At 45.7% G+C, this 18,956-nt stretch overlaps 1 protein-coding gene across 1 annotated transcript; it reads left to right on the top strand.

Moving 5' to 3' along the window:
* The first annotated feature begins 669 nt into the window (after positions 1-669).
* Positions 670-15,295, top strand: Crym (crystallin mu). Its single transcript, XM_051145148.1, has 8 exons — positions 670-919; positions 1,401-1,554; positions 3,277-3,339; positions 4,791-4,892; positions 6,313-6,496; positions 11,449-11,570; positions 12,150-12,234; positions 15,069-15,295. The coding sequence occupies exons 1-8, from the start codon at positions 750-752 to the stop codon at positions 15,131-15,133; spliced, it is 945 nt and encodes a 314-aa protein (XP_051001105.1). The 5' UTR covers positions 670-749; the 3' UTR covers positions 15,134-15,295.
* Positions 15,296-18,956: the final 3,661 nt, after the last annotated feature.

Raw genomic sequence — 18,956 nt, 5'->3', positions numbered from 1 at the left:
AAGCACTTTCTCTACCATTGGTCAAGGGTTGAGTGACACTACTCCATCAACAGTGGAGGGTTAGGTGTCACTGCTGTGGCTGGCTTCCTTTTATGTAAATCGTCTATTCCTCAGACACAGTATGAACTCCTTGGAAAACAAACAAACAAACTGCATTTTGGTCCTTTACGAGACTGAGGTCATTACTCTTGTCTGAGACTTCAAGGTGAAGGTTGTTTTGTTTAACCCGAGTCAACTGTGCGCTTAACACAGCAGCTAGGGACTAGGGGTGGCATGGGAGGGAGATTGAGAGTAGAAGAAACAGCAGAAGGAGACGGAGTTAAAAGTATGACATAACCCTCCAAGCGCTTTTCACAGGAGCACTGAGGGTGTCCTGTCATTTCTCTTGTCTTTCTCACACCAGTGGAGCTGAGAGGAGGGAGGGGGTGCTGCGCAGGTGGAACCCTAAAGTCCTCTTCTCACACACAGCGTGCCCAGGGATGTAGAGACGGCTAATTACAGGAGTGGGAACAGTTGACTCAAGAATTATCATTCCCAGCCTGCCGCCTTGATTCCAATCTGGAAAGAACTGCCCTGGAATCTTAGGAGTTGGGGTGGGCGGCAGAGGCGGGGCCGGGGCCGAGGGGCGGGGTGACGATGCTCCGCCCCGGGAAGCCTGCCCAGGCCTGCTGCGTGCGGGCTCTGCCTCATTTAGGGCTCGGCTCTGGGAAGGTGGCTTGTGGGGCCCGGGTTCGAAGGCAGGCGGCAAGATGAGGCGAGCACCAGCCTTCCTAAGCGCAGCTGAAGTGCAGGACCATCTCCGGAGCTCCAGCCTTCTCATCCCACCCCTGGAGGCAGCTCTGGCCAACTTCTCCAGAGGCCCGGATGGAGGGGTCATGCAGCCAGTGCGCACCGTGGTGCCTGTGGCCAAGCACCGAGGGTGAGTGAAGAAAGGACCAGGAGATGGAAGAATGAGGAAGGAAAGACGGAGGAATGCCTAGAGAAGCAGTGGGAGAAAGGAGGAGAAGGCTTGCTTGATCTCTGCTAATGACAGCTGCTGCTGCTTAAGGGGCACTACCCACCGGGCTAGTGCCAACGGGGAGGGGGCGCTTTACAGGTGCTGTAATTCAACTCGCTGTCCTTGGCAAGGGGGATACAGAGGCTGTTGATCCGCTCGTTGAAAACTGAGAGGTAAAGTGATTTACTGAAGCGTACACAGCTGAGAAGTGGCAGGGCTGTGATGGCTTTCTGGTCCTGAGCCAACCATGAGTCCTGACCCGGGGAAGGGCAGAGGACTGAGGGCACAGGGTACCAGCGGAGCAGTAATGGAGGAAGATGAATGGGGCTTCATAGAACACTGAGCATTGACTGCAAGGAGTTGAAACTGCTTTCTTCCCCCCCCCCTCCCCCCGCCCCTCCAGCTTCCTGGGAGTCATGCCAGCCTACAGTGCAGTGGACGATGCACTCACCACCAAGTTAGTCACCTTCTACGAGGGCCACAGCAACACGTCCACTGTCCCCTCCCACCAGGCTTCAGTGCTGCTCTTTGAGCCCAGCAATGGCTCCCTGCTGGCGGTGAGCAAATCTCTTTTCCTTTGGGGCAGAGCTGGTAGAGCAAGTCCCCCTGGACTAGAGAGTGTCCCTGAGGCCCAGAATTAAGCCTAGAAGCTAGTGAGACAGCACAGGTGATCTGTGACTGGCATCTGTTTCTAAAGACTGCTTGTGCCTGCAGCAGCTGCAAGCATGTGACTGTGGAAATAACAATCCTGTTATTCGTTCTTATGTGCTTGCTACACACTCGGCTACACCAAATGCACAGTTTGAACTAAAGCAGTAGCTGAGGAAATGTTTGTTCGTTGAGTCCCTCCCCGTGTGCAGCAGAAGGCACGTTGACTTGTAGGTGTCTTCCTGACATTTGTCTGTATTGTTCTAGCAAGGTGTGAAAGGAACAGTAGCTCACATTTCCTCAGTGATTTTGTGTGTGTGTGTTGGGGGGGGGGGGGTGAGGGGGGGGGGGGAGCAACGGGAATGAGGGGCGGCAGGGAGGGGGATGGGGGGAACTCTAAGCCATTACCTGTATAATTAAAAGCACCCAGGAGGTACATAATATTGTTCAGAGATGAGGAGTGAGTCATGTACTGGCTGTGCTCGACTTACCCCCTAATAGCAAACAAGGCTGGACCTCAAACCTCTTCAATCTAAAGCAATGGTGTACCCAGCCCTAGACTGTTCTACTGCCTTATCTGTATTTGTTTGTTTCTTTGTTTGTTTGTTTGCTATGTGTCCCAGGCAAATCTCGCATACATGATTCTTGTACCTCGGCCTGGCAAGTGCTGAGTATAAACAGGGCACTTCCCCTTTCATTTTTGTTGAGATCCTTGAGGCTCAGGTTAGTAGAGACCACCCCCCCTTGGCTTGAGGTCAGACAACGGGTCAGTGAAGATCGCTGCTAGGTCCACTTGATTTGCTCTTAGAGTCCTCCAAGCTGGCTCTCGGGCTCCCACCCCCTTTCCTTCGCCTCTGGCTGTCTGAGTCCCTAAGAATTCCAGCTGCCCACTATCCCATTAGAGGACTGTCCCATCCAGTGGCAGTAGCGTCTACGCTGCCTATGACAAGACCCCACTTCTGTAGCCTCAGCCTTCGCACTAGATAGCGGGGCTTTGGGGCTTCTCCTGTAGCTACAGGACTTGGCTTTTTCTCGAGAAAAATAACAAGTAACGCTTGCCTTTGAGAGCCGGCTGATATGCGTGGAAAGGTGGGCAAAACGCTAGGTCCTCTTTGGGCATCAGAACCTGAGGAGCCTTGGAAGCCAAGGGCAGCTTGGTCCCACCCCATAGGGATTCCATTTTCTTGGTTTTCCTTGTACCAGGAATGAGTCCTTGACCACTGAACTGCATACCCCAAGCCAGAGAGTCAGCCCGAGTCATCCTCAAGGTAGTACTCTGGGAATAGTGTCTTTCCAAAACTCCTGAGATGTGAAGTGTCAATCATATCCCTAAAGTTCCACCTCAGCTTGGAGGTCTGAGAATCCCAGGGCAAGAAAACAAGCGGGGTGATGCTTGAGTGGTTGCTGTGGGCAGTGGCTTCCTGCTGTGCAGTTGCACTTCACGCCTGCAGCCCCCTCTGTGCTGTTGGCGCCATCTTTGTTTTTACAGGTCAAGAACCCAGTGGATAGAGATGAGCCCTCAAAGCCTCGTAGCTCAGATCTGAGTGTGTCTCTAAGCCCCACATTCACTGTTGTTTCTATGAAGCTGCCCCTCTGAGGGCACCTTCCTCACTGTCTCTCCTTCCTCCAAGGTCATGGATGGGAATGTCATAACTGCCAAGAGAACAGCAGCCGTGTCTGCCATCGCCACGAAGGTAAGACCAGTGGCTATGCTGGGCTAGCAAAATTAGATCTGGATGGGGAAGCATGCGGAACTTATCTTCATCTGCCTTTCTTAGTAGCTGGAACTCCACATACCAAATATGAGTGAGTAAGTGAGCACAGTAATTCACAAAATTATTGCCTATGGGCCACGTCATTCCAAATACCTCATATGTGCAATCTCAAAAAGTAGAGTGGAAAGAGATATGGAGAGAGACACCAGCTGTCAGCATCTGGCCAGTGCACATACATACACGCAAATACACATATACAAATACACAAAAGTTAAGCATAGAATATGATTTGACCTTTTAAATAATTAAATGGCTCTTTAATGTATTATATACCAATTATTAATAAATGTTAATACACATTTAACTATTTTATAACTGTTTATTAATTAGTAAATAATTGGTAGTCTCCTTAGAGTTTCTGAAAAAAAGTAGTAACACCCTCCAAAACCCATATTGTATGTTAGAAAGATGAAATGAAACAAAATGAAGTGTTGGAATAGAAGTGACGTTTTTAAAAATAGGTTCTCACTATGTTACCCAGGCTGGCTTTGAATACTTAGTCTCAAATGGTTCACTTGCCTCAGCCTCCCACCCAGCTAGGTGTACAGGCACACACTGCTGCTTCTGACTAAAGAGGTGACATTTCAAGGGATTCGGAAATGGCCTCCCTGACATGTGAGAGAGGGCCGAAGTAACTGAGGGAAACCCTGGAGGAGCACACAGCACATGGTCAAGCAAGTGGGGCTGTGATGGCCTAGAAGTGTGGAGGCACCCCAGGAGAAAGATGGGGGACTTTGTAGCATTTAGAATGAGATAGTAAGCAGGGATGATGGTGCACACCTGTAATCCCAGAACTCAGGGCTGAGGCAGGAGGATCACCATGAGTGGTAGGACAGCCTAGACTATGTGATAAAAACCATATCTCAAAAGACAAAGTAGAGCAAAATGGGGCTCTGTGGGGAAAATTGGAATCTGTTTTTTTTTTTTTTTTTTTTTTTTTTTTTTTTTTTTTTCATTAATTTAAGACAGACAAGAGCTTAAGATGCTGGTTTTCCTAGGCATAGGGTAAGTGCCATGGCTCAGGGGAGAGTTGGTGTGCCAGATCAGATGTTTAGATTGTTTAGAAAGTGGATGTCTCTTGAGGAACGACACCTAATATTGACTGCTGTCCTCCACAGGCATGTGCACACACACGCACGCACACATGCACGCACACTCATCACATAGGGACAGTCCTTTTCCAGACCAAATGAGATCTTGACTGTCAAATACTGGCACACAGTAGGTGCTCAATGAAGGCTCTTTCCTTCCTGCCCCTCCCTAGAGAGGGCAAATGGAAACAAAGTGACATCTGTGATGTCTACCAGCTCTTGAGGGTTGCTGTACCTCCTGGCCACCTGAAAACACTGACCTTTGCTATGCTGTTTCAGTTTTTGAAGCCCCCAGGCAGTGATGTGCTGTGCATCCTTGGAGCTGGGGTCCAAGCATACAGTCATTATGAGATCTTTACAGAACAATTTCCTTTCAAGGAGGTGAGTGACCGGGGTAGGGGAGCAGGGAGATGGGTTGGGGGCCTCTAGGTGCTGCCCTACACTGGCTAAGCAGTGGGTCTGAGTCCAGCATAGGTCTTCCTTACCTTTATAGCTTCCCCAGAAGTACTGTGGAGGCCTGGCTACCTGTCTGCAGACTTATGGCCCCCCAGAACACACACCTGGGAATGCTACCAGCCACCCAAGTGATTCTGTGACATTCCCTGGGTATCAGCTGCACTTCCGGTCCCTTCTTGTGCTTCTCTTAAAAGACTCTGGGAGTCTTTAAGCATTTAGAGCTTTGGGCCCAGAATCAGGGGTGAGGCCTGGTGAGGAGATCTTCATCCACTGGCATCAGCAGATCTTCTACCTTTCCCTCCGCGGCCCTCACTTCACTGCGAATGTTTAATGATCTTTTTTTCTTTCTTTCATTTTAATATATTCCTGTCACAGGGGTGGAACCAATGCAGATTGTGTGCTTTTATGATAAAAAAAAAATACAGCTATCTTGAGAAATATAGACTATAAAGAAGAAGAAAACAGAAAACTAGCCATTTACCTGTTTTTAAGACGAGAAAGTAGTTTCTGGGCTTCTCTCCTCTGTATCTTACAGCTTACAGCAGTTTTAACCGTGGTGGCTCTGCACAGCTGTATACCCTTGTTTTCATCAACAGTTCCAACATCACTGTTCCACATTACCTAAATTTTGCATATATTTGCCCAGTTTTCTATCAAGAAAAAATGACACAGCTATCCAGTGACTTGTTGCTGGGCATACTTGCTTGGCTCACCTTGCTTGATGAGCTTTCATGTAGAATTGACTTCTCCATTTACCCTGTGTTCTGATGAGAGTCTTTGGGCCTTATATTTAGTTGAAGGCCAGTGGCCCCTGACACAGACATTGAAACTGGTTAGTAAACTCACAAGAGCTCAGCCTTTGATGCTGCCAACACCTGCTACCTCCATCCCAGCACCTTCCAGGATTCTGTCTGGCTTCCACAGTTGGGTTTTTTTATCTGCCACACCATTCACCTAAAAATGTTTGCTTTTTAGTCCTTTCTTACACTTCATTGATCAAGCTCTTCCATGACACAGCCCTCTTTTCATGAATCTTGTATCTGCTGCAATTCTAATACAGGGCTTCAAACGTGGGCTAAGTTCCACTCTGTCTTTGCCCATTTCACAGATGTGGAAACTGAGGCTGAATGAGGGAATATCCTTTCAGGGATAATATCAAGTAAAGGAAGGATTGGTGCCAAGCCTACATGGCTCCAGGGCGTTCTCTCTAGTCATCATTGAGGCTGTGTCCTTGATCAAATATCCTTTCTTTAAAGACACCATTGTCACCACCTTGGAACAGTGTGGGTTGGTGTGGCATAAACAGTGAAGAAACCTACTAGTGTCCCTTTGTTACCACTATAAGGTGAGGATATGGAACCGCACCAGGGAAAATGCTGAGAAGTTTGCAAGCACAGTGCAAGGAGATGTTCGGGTCTGTTCATCGGTGCAGGAGGCTGTGACAGGTGCTGATGTCATCATCACAGTCACCATGGCAACAGAGCCCATTTTATTTGGTGAATGGGTGAAGCCTGGGGCTCACATCAATGGTAAGTAGAGAGGCTTTGTGCTCCCAGGTTGGATCCAGCCTCCATTTGTAAGGTGCTTTCTCCATCATACAAAATGCTACATGTTTCAGTTTTGGTTTTGATTTTTGAGTCAGGGTCTCACTATACATCCTGGCTAGCTTTAAAGTTGCTATCCTCCTGCCTCAGACTCTTGGGTGCTTAGATTATAGGTGTATATCCCCACTCCCCTCTGCACCTGCTTTTTAATGGTATCAGAAATGTATGAGCCTAACTCAAGAAGTATAGGGAGGAAGATGGAGGGTTGGAGGCTAGCCTGGGCTACTTACATAGACCCTGTCTCCAAAAAGAAAAAAAAGGCATGGGAAGAACAGGATGGCCCTAAAAACCTGCCTCATAATGTGAAAAGAAAATTAAATGTAAAACTGGTGAATAGTTCACTAATTAATGTCCTGTGGCCAGTAACATTGCCACAAATGGCCAACTATAACTTCATTCTTAGATGTGATTGAAACCTTAATGGACAAGCAAATAATGCTTCATTTTGGCTTGTTTGATTTGACATTTTGAGACAAAGTTTCTCTGTATACTTGGAATTTTTCCTTCCTGGGCCTCCCAAGATTTACATGGCAGGCCTAATTCACCACCCTAGCCTGAATAGTTTGTTCTTAACATATAGGACTATAAACACTTTCCAAAAGTACTTACAGTACAAAAAGGATTTAATGTGGCATATGGATGCTTTTAGTATGTGAAATAGGAAGTGGGGTGGGAGGATATTCTAAACATAAGGACACTTGGGGCCTCTGAAGATCTTCAAATAAGCCTAGAGATTATAGCAAGAGACAGGCTGCATAAAATACTTAACTATTGTAATGCTGTCCTGAATTCTGTATGTGCGTGTGCGCGTGCATGTGTACCCGTAAGTGTTTGTAGTGTGTGCTGATATTGGATGTCTGCTACAGTTACTCTCCACCTTGAAGTAGGTCTCTTGCTGAATCCAACACTCACTAGTTACCCAGACTGGCTGGCTAGAAAATGCCAGGAATCACCTATTTCTGTCTGCTGCCCATCCACTCCACAGTGTCCCAGACATGCATAACCATGGCCACATTTTTTACATGGGTGCTGAGTACATGATTCCACAGCAAGTATGTTATTGTTTCCTATCTTTATAATCCCCTCAATTATGACAGATACATGTATTATGTATGTATATATACATATACTACATGATATATGAATATATTATATATAATATATATGTTAGATAATGTCACTTAATCCTTACAGCAACCTTATGAGATAGAAAACAGTAATTATCATGACCCCTGTTTTATAAGTGGGTACAAAGAGAGATTAAGTAACTTTCAAGAGTCGGAGATCTTGGAGGCAGGGTTGGGTTTGAACTGAGGAAGTCTGTCCTCAAAGCTGGGTTCGTGACCAGTACTTAACTCTATCTTCCAATAAGGAGTCTGGCTTCCTGTGGCTGGGCAGACAGATAGCAGAGGATTGAGGCTAGTAGCGGTGGTCCGCTGCGTAATGACAAGACCATGGTGTCATCTCAGAAGCTGAGAGCTCTGCACACACAGGCGTGTGGGAAGCAGGAGTCAAGTCAAGAGATTGTGTGTTCATTCCTAAATGTTTACCACATGCCAGCCATTGTTCTAGCTGCTGGGAAATGCCACAGGAAATGGAGCATCCAAGGGCATACCTTTCCTGTCGGCTTTATTCTAGTGATGGGAGAGAAACCAAACCAAGACTTGGGTAGTTTCTGCTTGTGAGGAGCCTGTGCTGCCAGCAGGACACTGCAGGGCCTGGCAGTGGAAGCAGAAGAGGAAAGTTGAGGTGGATCCTTTTGATCCACTTACCTTGGGAGCTGCTTGGAGAGTTGAGTTTAGGTTGTGACCCAAATGGTAAAGAAGAGCAGTCATATCAAGAGCTGAAGGATGTTCCAGGCAAAATAAAGGCCCCTCAGGAGAGTGAACACAACAATTTAAAGACAAGGCCAAAGTGAAGTCAAGGTCTCAGTCTGCAGGGAACTGATCTCATGACACAGGTCCAGGAAAAGTTGGCTCAAGGTGTGCTTCTTGGGATCAGAACTGTCTGGGAGGACTTGGGAAACCAAGCGGGACAGTGACAGTTCTTGTTGGAATGTGTTCCCTGGAGCAGAACTGAATCTGCAGCCGACTGACTTGGCTTTTTGTTTTCTGTTTCAAATTTAATACAACACACTGAGAGTATGCTCAAGGTTAGGCTGAGCTTAAAGTCTCACTAAGGTGAAATCTGTGTTCACTAGCCTATAATCTTAGTCTCAGGGGTCCTCTTCCAGGGTTATGTGCTAGCAGGACTCAACCCCTTACACTATAGGACAGAGGAGCTGCAGGGAACTGTCAATTGCTAAGCACCTTCCACCATCCTTGCTATGTGGACCCACCATGCCCAAAGATAGATAGATAGATAGATAGATAGATAGATAGATAGATAGATAGATAGATAATTCTAGAAAAAGATGGCCTGATATGGCATCAAGATACTTCTTTTTGTGTTCCATTAATGCAGGACAAATTTGTTTTATGTGTTCACCGAGCCTTAAATATGCTTTATTAACAGTGTCCCAGTAATAACAGTGAAACACCAAGGACAGGTTTTACTTGTTCACAGAGCTGTTAAAAGACAGGCCTCACTGTAACCTCTCCCCAACATCACACTTCCCTACTCCTGTCCCCACACCCCATTCATCCCATCAAGAGTCCTCCAAGACCTTCACTCTTTCTAGCCCTGATGAAGCAAGGCCAAGTTCTGATTTGGGTCAGTCTGCTGACTGGCCGTTTGGTCCACTTGCATCTGCCTGTGTGGCCTCACACAGCCGTTTGTGGATTCAACAGGCTCTAGGCAGTGACTGTCTGTAGAAAGCAGGGGAGGGAGGAGCCCCAGAAACTAGAGGCTTTTCCCCACCACCTAATGATTTATTTACAAGTTTCATTAGCGGGGACTTTTATTGGATAGAATCCCCCACCACCAGCCTTCAGAATTACTACACTGCTCTCTGAAAACTAGAGCTCAGAACAATAGGGAGGAACTGGACAGCACTACAAGAAGGCACATAAATGCTGCCTTGTACGTAGACAAAATTTTATAATAGTTTCAAAGACTAGCTAGCTACCCTGGGGCTGGCTTCAGCCAGCAGACTGCTTTGTTTGGACCACAGAGAAATCCAGAAATAAGGTATACAAACAGATTTCCTGCTCCTCTTCATGAACAGCAGGGAGGGAGGGCATCTGGTAACTGTGGCTACGCACTCACACATAGTAGCCAGCAGCTGGAGCTGGACAAGGACTGTCCCCTGGAGAAGCACCCCAGGACAGCAACATTTCCAGTCCATCTGTTGGCTTTGTTCCTGTCCGTTTCTTCCTGGCTCTGCAGGCATGTGGTTGCAGCCTGTGCGTTATCCTGTATCCTTGAAGCAGAAGGCATGATGCATCAGATTCATTGCCCCAGTCTCTGCAGAGGGACGAGGTCAATGATCAAGGCTGAATAGTCAGTTTATGTTTTGTGGGGTTTTTTTTCTCCTCCCACTCCTCCTCTTCTTTCTCCTTATCCTCTTCCTTTAAAAAAAATGTGTTTGTACACACGTGCATGCCACCACACAGACGTGGAAGTCAGAGGACAAACTCAGCTGTCAGTTCTGGCTCCCACTTTGCTTGAGATAGCATGTCTTATTGCTCATCTGTGTATTCTCCTAGCCCAAGAGATGCCAGCGCTAGGCACCTCCTGATTCTGTCCTCCATCTCACACAGACCTTGGGATTATGATGTGCATTGAGGCATCCAGCTTTCTGTGTGTTCTGGAGAGCCGTGTTTGCATGGCATGTGCTTTACCCACTAGGACATCCCCCATCATCAGTGTTCTTTGTGTCGAGGCAATCTCAAGTCCAGGTTTCCTTTTCCTTCCCCCCTGGCAGTACTGGCATTAAGCTTAGGGGTTCACACGTACAGGGCACGTGCCGTGCCACTGAGCTAGTTACAGCTCTCCTAATTGTCTTCTTATTATGGCTTCTTCATGGCCTTAACATTGGGCTTTTGTCACGATGAGAGAAAAGGCAGTTTTGGCTTATGAACAGGAATGACTGAGAAGCAACCCAACCAGAGCAGTAGGTCCCTTTGCGTGGTTTCTACAATTAGCTGTCACTCCCAGCAAGAAAGAGACCCTTGAGTGAAAGCCTAGGACTCTCTGTGACCAAGATTCACTGGTGACTTGGTAGGCCCCACTCTCTTTACAGTTTCAATGTGTGCATCTGTGAATGGAATCAGACACTGAAGAGTATGTGCAATACATAAACAGCCTATATGGAAATGCAACACAGGCAGTATTTACCCTTTAAATGAATGCTGGGCTGGAGAGATGGCTCGGCGGTTAAAACTGTGTACCCCTCTTGCAGAGGACCCAAGTTCTGCTCCTTCCTTCCATGTTGAGTGGCTCACAATTGCCTATGATTCCAGTTTTAAGGACCATCTGACACTTCCTCAAGTACCTGTCCTCACATGCACATACCCCCCACACCTGACACATGCACACAAAGTTAAAATAATAAAAATAAATGTTTGTTAATGAGTGCTTCTAGTGACCCTGGGGCTCCCTAGGCAGCCAGCTGAGCCTGGGCAGCAAGCTTTGTGTCCCAGTGAGGGGCTCTGTCGCACAAAACAAAGTAGGCTGCCATCTTGAGGAACAACACCCTTAACCTCTGACCTTCAGAAAGACATGCACCTGCCCACACACACACATATAATTTTTAAAAGGAGGAAAATGGTAGGTGTTGTTTTTAATAAGTATTCTATCTTACTTATTGGGAAAACCTTGCTCTAGAAGATGAGAAGGTGTTTGCATCTAAATATCCCAACTGGTCCCCTGCTCAACTCTTTCTATTAATGTGCCCTAGGGATTTCCTGGACTCAGAGTCTGTTGTTGTCTCGTAGCTGTTGGAGCCAGCAGACCTGACTGGCGAGAGCTGGATGACGAGCTCATGAAACAAGCGGTGCTTTATGTGGACTCCCGGGAGGCTGCCCTGAAGGAGTCAGGAGACATTCTGTTGTCAGGGGTGAGCCTCTCTCTCATCAGCAAAACCACTGGCTGGCCCTGGTTTGGTTCCCAGGGTTTCACTGCCTTCCCCTCTGCAGACCTTGGTCACCTCACCTGCTAGTAAGGAAGGCATTCCTAAAGATCGTGCAATACTTTTTAATCCCATTCCAAAAAAACATAGCCATATGGCTATGCACAGGCAGTGGGATGAGAAGCCTGTAGCAACCTGGAAACCTTAATAAAACTATGTGTCCCCTGGATGCCCATCCCCACTTAGAATTGGGTTATGGAAGCAAGCAGAGGCTGCCAAAGTGCATGGTCAGATAATAGCACAGAAGTTTCTTCACAGACAGAGACCTGGCAGGCAGGCACCCAGACACAATGATCTCTGTGTTCATGGCATCAAAACCACAGGGCTTTCCCCAAAGGATATCAAAGGGCATCAGTTCATAGACAGTCTTTTTAAAAATCAATTTTATTCTCTTTACATAAACGATTCAAATTTATCTCTATTCATGGGTGTCCTTTGCTGACTTCAGAAGCTAGCCATGCATGAGATGGTGGCTTCAGCCCTAGTTAGTATGAATTTGTTTTGCAGGCTGACATCTTTGCGGAGCTTGGAGAAGTGGTGTCAGGTGTGCGTCCCGCACACTGTGAGAAGACCACAGTGTTCAAGTCTCTGGGTAAGACCCATGAATTATTCCCTGGGCACAAATCCAATCAAAGCAAAGGGCAAGGGAATGGGGAGTGAATGGGTTACTAGCTCTGTGGGCAGACCATTTGGAAATCCTTGCAGAGTCCATCGTTTGGATCAATCATTTACATGTCTGGGTGGAGTAGCTAAGCTCATGAACTCTGGAGTTGGGCAAGCCTGGATTATATTCCCTTTATGTCATGCACTGGAGATGTGACCTTAGGCAAGTGACCTGAAGTCTCAGAGCCAAAGTTCCTTCAGCACCTGTTACCTTGAGCTCTTGTGACAGTTCAGTGAGATATACAAGAAAACTAATTTGCACACAGCCGATGTTGTACTAAATCGCCTGGTTAGTCATAAATGAATTCAGAAGTTGATACCCATCAGAGGAAGCGCTCAGGGAACAATGCTGTTAGCAGCTAAAGGGAAGTGGCAGAGGCACCTGACCTAAAGGAGATTGAGACAGGAAGTGTACCATCTGAGACCCCTTCCTTACCCTCCCACTTGATGCTTAATAACAGGCCATCATGAGGAGCTGCAAGCTACATCAACTGATCTGGGGAGAAACTTGATGAAGGGTGGGCTCCCAGTGGACAGTCTGCTCCTTGGATTAACTCTCCCATTCCTCCATGTTTAAAGAAACAGGTGATATGGGAACCAAAGGAATAATCAGCTATTATACTTATATTTTGAAAATTACTAATGGTTAGTAAATGGACCACCAAGGCCCCTCAACAGTGCTTTCTGCCCCAAGATCTTTTATACTTCTTCAAATTTGCTATAGTTTAAAAAGTGCTCTGGGTGGCTGGGTATGGTGGCACACACCTTTAATCCCAGCACTAGAGAGACAGAGGCAGGTCTCTGAGTTCAAGGCTCGTCTGATCAATGAAGCAAGTTCCAGTATAGCCATGGCTATAGAGAGAAACCCTGCTTTGAAAGAACAAAACAAAGCAGTGTTCTGGCTAGTAGTGTGACACTACCATGAAACAGTATTTGCTTCACCTGAGCTCATAATGCCGTGACCCCATGCATAAAGTCTGCATAAGATTGAGCCTGAATGGGGGAGTGAAGCTCATTAAGTCCCACCCCCTAGCTTAGAAGTTATTGGCCAGCTAATGGCAGATTGGGGTTGAGGAGTCTGTTTTCTTCAGGTTGTGGCCTTTGAGGATGCCATGTATATACAAAAAACACCCAAGGAACTTAATTAAAAAAAAAAAAAAAAGCAGGTAGTTGAGAGGGGAAATGATGGAGAGATGGGAAGGAATTGGAGGCAAGGAAAGAGTATAATCAAAACATACTGTGTGTATGTATGATAATATGTGATAAAAAGTGTGCATCTATACCATCAGCTAGCATCCGGGCCTTTACAGGTAGCTAAGTATTTTATTTAATTCCTTGTGTACTAGAAGACCAACAAAGGTAGTAAACTTCATCTAGTGCCTGGTCCAGTGATGTTCTACTGATCCAGTTGAGTCTGGAAAGTTAGCTGCCCCCATTAAAAAAACAAAGACTGCAGGAATCTGCTCTTTTGGCAAGTTTTGTGTTCTAACCTCAGGTGCTAGGTGTATTGACACACCTCCTCTTCTAGCTGATGTTTGCTGAGCTGCTCATACCCACTGGGTACAAAAATTAAGGTGCATATCTTAAAATTGCAGATTTAATATGCATTATATGAAATACTTGTGCCCACAAGTGTCTCATGTTGGATCTTTTTTGTACCATGGAGAACATTTGTAGATGGTTGACAGACTAAACTCTCGCCCCACCCTCTGCCCACTATGAAAACCCAATCCCAAACTGAAAAACTTTTGAATGTTAACATTATCTTAGAGTTTCAGACTATATAATGTTTAAGACTACAGACTTTGGGATTAGGGATATTCAACATTTCAAAGACAAACGGGAAGTGCTAAAGAAAGATACAGGATTTGTAATGGTCCAAGGTCAGCAAAATGTAGGCCTGTGGGTCCAGCCCTGCCAACTACCTATAGTTGTATGAGCTTTGAACTACAAATAATGTCTACATTTTTAAATGATTGGGGTGTGGCAAATAAAGAATTGCTGTCAGGATGCACTGAAAAATGATGAGAGAGACTGGGTGGGGATGCAGCTTAGCCAGGGTAATGCTTGCCATACAAGCAGGAAGAGCTGAATGTGGGGCCCTGGGACCCAGATGTGGCAGCCCATGGCTGGGCCTGTACTTCTGCTGTTGTGGAGTCAGAAACATGAAGATCCATGGGACTCACTGGCCAGCTAGTCTAGCCCAAGCAGTGAGCTCAGTGAGAGACCCTGTGTCAGAACAAAACCAAAAACCAAATAAGATGAACAAATGGGCTGAGAAAGAGGAAGATAACTAGCACCAAGCCAGGCCTCTACACACATAGGGGGAGGGGATGGAGAGGGAGGTGAATTCAAGTGGTAGTGTCCATTAAAAAAAAAAAAAAAAAAAAAACAAACTTACCAAAGCACAGGCAGTCTCACTTGCTTTGTGACCTGGGGCTACTTTCCCATTGTAAGGGCAGAACTGAGCCAAGGTAACGGAGACCACATGAGTCATAGAGCTTAAACTATACATGGAGCCTCAGCTGAAAATCTGCTTACATCCAAACTAGACCTTGGAGATTATGAAATGTGGGTTTCTTGCTTAGCATCATATTCCTTTCCGTGACCAGCCCTTCGTATACTGAGTCTGTGTGAACCTGTGGGTAGCAGTTGCAGTTATCACTATGGACTTTAGCAGTATCCCCATCAGAAGACTGCCAAGGGTGTTTTGGGCAAAGCCATTCCGACAAAATAAATGAAGCAAATTTCTGTCCATTCCAGGCATGGCAGTGGAAGACCTGGTTGCAGCCAAACTAGTGTATGATTCCTGGTCATCTGGCAAGTGAAGTGAAGGAGCTGTGGCTGAAATGGACGTCATGGCTCAAATTGCTCTCAAAATGTCTAGATCAGATAAGGAAGCCCAGTCCCCAGTGAACTATAGTGGTTGCTATTCTTAGATACTGACATCCCCGGTCATGTTTGTTACATGGGTAATGGCCACATCACCTATCCTTGAGCCTACTACCTTTGTATGTCTCTGAAATAAATCATGTCCAGTTCTTCAGTGTGTCCTTTGTAACTTCCTGTGGCAAATAAATGAAGGGGCCAAGTGTTCACTCAGTCCCTAGAGGAAGTAGAATCGTATTTTCTCCATTTTCGTTGAATAGAACTTACCATAAAATCCCTCTCTCTCTCTCCCTCCCTCCCTCCCTCCCTCCCTCTCCCTCCCTCCCTCCCTCCCTCCCTTTCTGTCTCCATCTCTCTCTCTCTCCCTCCCTCCCACCCTCCCTCCCTCTCTCTCTCTCTCTCTGTGTATTTCGGTCTTTTTGTCTCTCTCTCCATCTCTCCTTTCTCCCTCTCTCTGTGTGTGCATGCACATGTGAGTCCACTAGGGAATCAATCCCACAGCTTCCCACGTGCTAGGCAAATATGCTTCTTCTAAGGTACATCCCTAGCCCAGCTCAAGACTTGAAGATGTACAGTTGAATGAGTTTCCGTGAGGTTTGTACAGAAAAGTCCAGAATTACCCCAGCCCCTGAAGAAACCTGTTTCTCAACAGTGTCCCTGCCCCATTCCTTCTTCCCAGCCTCTGGTTTCTACTGTTACCAGATTTGCCTCACCATGAACTCCAATCACATGTTTCATAGCTTTGTGTGTCTATTTTAAATGTTTAAGGAAACACAGATAAGGGGGTTCCTTTGGTCATGGATAGTAGAAGCCACAATGTGTGGTTCACTTGACTCTAAGTTAATTGATGGTGAAAGGAATCCATTGATTCTTTATAACTAAACCTAGAGGCCCCACAAAGAGAACATGTCTCATGACCACTAGATCTTTAAAAAAACATCAGGAGTCCCATATTTAAGCTCATTCCTCCCAATCCGACGGTACCCCACCCCTCGCCCCTGCTGCCGCTATGTAAGTTAGCATAAGACATGGAGACAGTGTCTTGGGAGGTTTCCAGAGAACTAGAGGGGAACCAGGCGTCTACAGTGATGATGACATGTGACAGAGGCAGGCTCAGTGCACAAAACCTCTGAATTCCTTCCTATGACAACTGCTTTTATGTACCTTATGGAGGACAAGTACCACCTCAGCTTACTCCACAACAAAACGCAGTCTTTGTAAAGAAGTATCCCTTCGTGTAACATACCCAATAGCCCATACGCCCTTGAATCCATTCGCTGGGGAGAAATGAGTGAATTCACCACATCTGAGCATCTGTATCTTACATGGAGCCTCTTGAAGTAGCTTGGATATGAATGGGAAATCAGCTCGGTGAAAATATTATGCACACAGTCAATGGTAAATTCTACCTGGTAGTAGTCTGGCTACAAAATTCCAATGAAAATTAGCTCTTGGTTGGAGGTGGTTTCAATTTAAGATTGTCATTTTAAAAATTGCATTTAACAAAAATGTTATCAAGACATTGGAAAGAGGAAATTTATGCATTACTGGTAGTAAACTATGGAATCCACTGTGGTAGCCCTCCAAAAACTAAAAACAGAACTGTCATGTGACCCAGATATACCATCCAGTGTATCACACAGACCTGCACATCCATATTTATTGCTGCACTGTTCACAGTAGCCAGGAAATAGAATCATCCTAGATGTCCATCAACAAATGAACAGAAAAAGGAAATGTAGTGCAGTACATGATGAAATTTTCTTCAACTGTAAAAAATAAAACTAAGACATTTTCAGGGACCAAAGATCCTTAATTAAGCAAAATATGTCTCACTCAGAAAGTCTAATAGCTCATATTCTTTTCTACTATGCAGAAACTAGATTGTGTGTGTTTGTCTCTGTGTGTGTGTGTGTGTGTGTGTGTGTGTGTGTGTGTGTGCGTTTCTGTATGTGTGTGATGAAAGCAGAAAAGGGTCTGTGAGAAGAGAAAAAAGTTTAAAGAGACGGAGAGAAAGAAACAATAGAGGATAATAGAATATGCATGTGTAGCTATGATATATACCTGCACATCATATACATTACACATTATAGTTTATATGTATCATACATATATACATGTATATATGTGTGTGTGTGTGTGTGTAACTATTGTGTAGCTATTTCCTCTGAATTGAGACATTACCTATTGATTACCTATTGGTGAGAGGAGGGACACTCAGAAGACTCAAGAAGCTGTAGAGAGTTTGCCAGGACCAGGAAGCTTATGAACATTATAAGATTCATGAGAACCCTCCCAACATTGTGAAAGCAGCAGACAGCTGCTGGGGAGGAAAAGTTCTCTTTGGTGGAGCTGCCTGCAATGTAGGCATGGGGCTCCCAGGATGCACCTTTTGTGAATCATCTCTCATGCTTAGGGTGGGCCTTTTGCTGATAAAGTTACCTTTGAATTGCCCATACTCCTTTTCAGTAACTCTGAAAGCTCTATATTTTTTAGTTCAGCTTGGGTAGAATTGTTTCTTTGGCCTGTCATCAGTGCCTATCTGTAGAGAATAGACTTTTGTTCATAATTAAGAAAGAAAGGTTTGTTTTAATTTATCATGTCAGTAGCATCGCTCCATAACCATGCTCTGGGTGCTTTGAAGCCTGTGCCAAGGTGACCCATTAGAAGCATGTGGCAGAGGAGACCTGTTCACTTCAGGGTGGCTGGAAAGCAAAGGAACCCCCATACCCATTCCAAAGGCATGCCTAGATGATCTAACTTCCTTTTCTACTAAGCCCTACCTGGGGGACAGATGACCACTTCCTCCCAATAGCTCTACAGCGGATGACCAAGATGTTAGCAAATGGGTCTTTGGGCCGCATCTAAGATGTAGACTATAACGTGCCCTTACCCAGAGAGCGGCACTGTGGACACACACCAATGAAGCGAGGGCCTGCATAGCCAGCATGAAGGTGTAACCCTGACTTTCACCATCAATCTTCCTACAGATGATACTTTTTCTCTCCATTCTTACATCCCAGGAGGCACTTAACCCTTAGAAACACCGAACTAGGATAGTCATCGTTGTTTTGTTTTGTTTGTTTTTTCCTGAATCCGTCTTTTTCTCCTCTTGCTATCCTCTTGTTGGCCCAGCACACTTGTCAGCCGAGGTTACCATAACAAAACTCTGTAAGCTCAATTTTCTTAACAAATATATTTTATTACGACTTTATTAACCGAGAGTACCTCACTTATAACCCGACTAACCTAAACAATAGGAAAAAAAGATTAAAGGATACAATAATGGGGCTGGAGAGATGGCTCAGCAGTTAAGAGCATGGACTGCTGTTCCAGAGGTCCTGAGTTCAATTCCCAGCAACCACATGGTGGCTCACAATCATCTATAATGTGATTTGATGCATACTGTATACATAATAAATAAATCTTTTTTTAAAAAAGAATACAATAATGAAACCATAAGGATATCAGTGCTGAGGAACGATTCTCCTGGTGTAATCAGGATTTCTTCTGCTGGAACCTGGAGCAACCAGAACCCAGAACCTCAGCCAGAGCCCAGAGCTCCGAAGCCTTCCCTCGAGGGGTTCTCTCTAGGAGCATCTTGAAGTGGAGAGATGAACAGCTAAAACTATGCCAAGTTTCCAAAGGCCCTGCCTCTCGTTTTTGGCTCACATTTATACCTCCTCTCAGAATTTGTTCAAGAATGTTTTTCACCTCCTTAATAACCAATCTCCCTCACATGGTGGTTCAGCTTCTGAGGGG

Source organism: Acomys russatus, chromosome 5 (assembly GCF_903995435.1).
Source record: "Acomys russatus chromosome 5, mAcoRus1.1, whole genome shotgun sequence".
Classification (NCBI taxonomy): Eukaryota; Metazoa; Chordata; class Mammalia; order Rodentia; family Muridae; genus Acomys; species Acomys russatus.
This window is presented reverse-complemented; position numbering and strand designations above follow the sequence as displayed.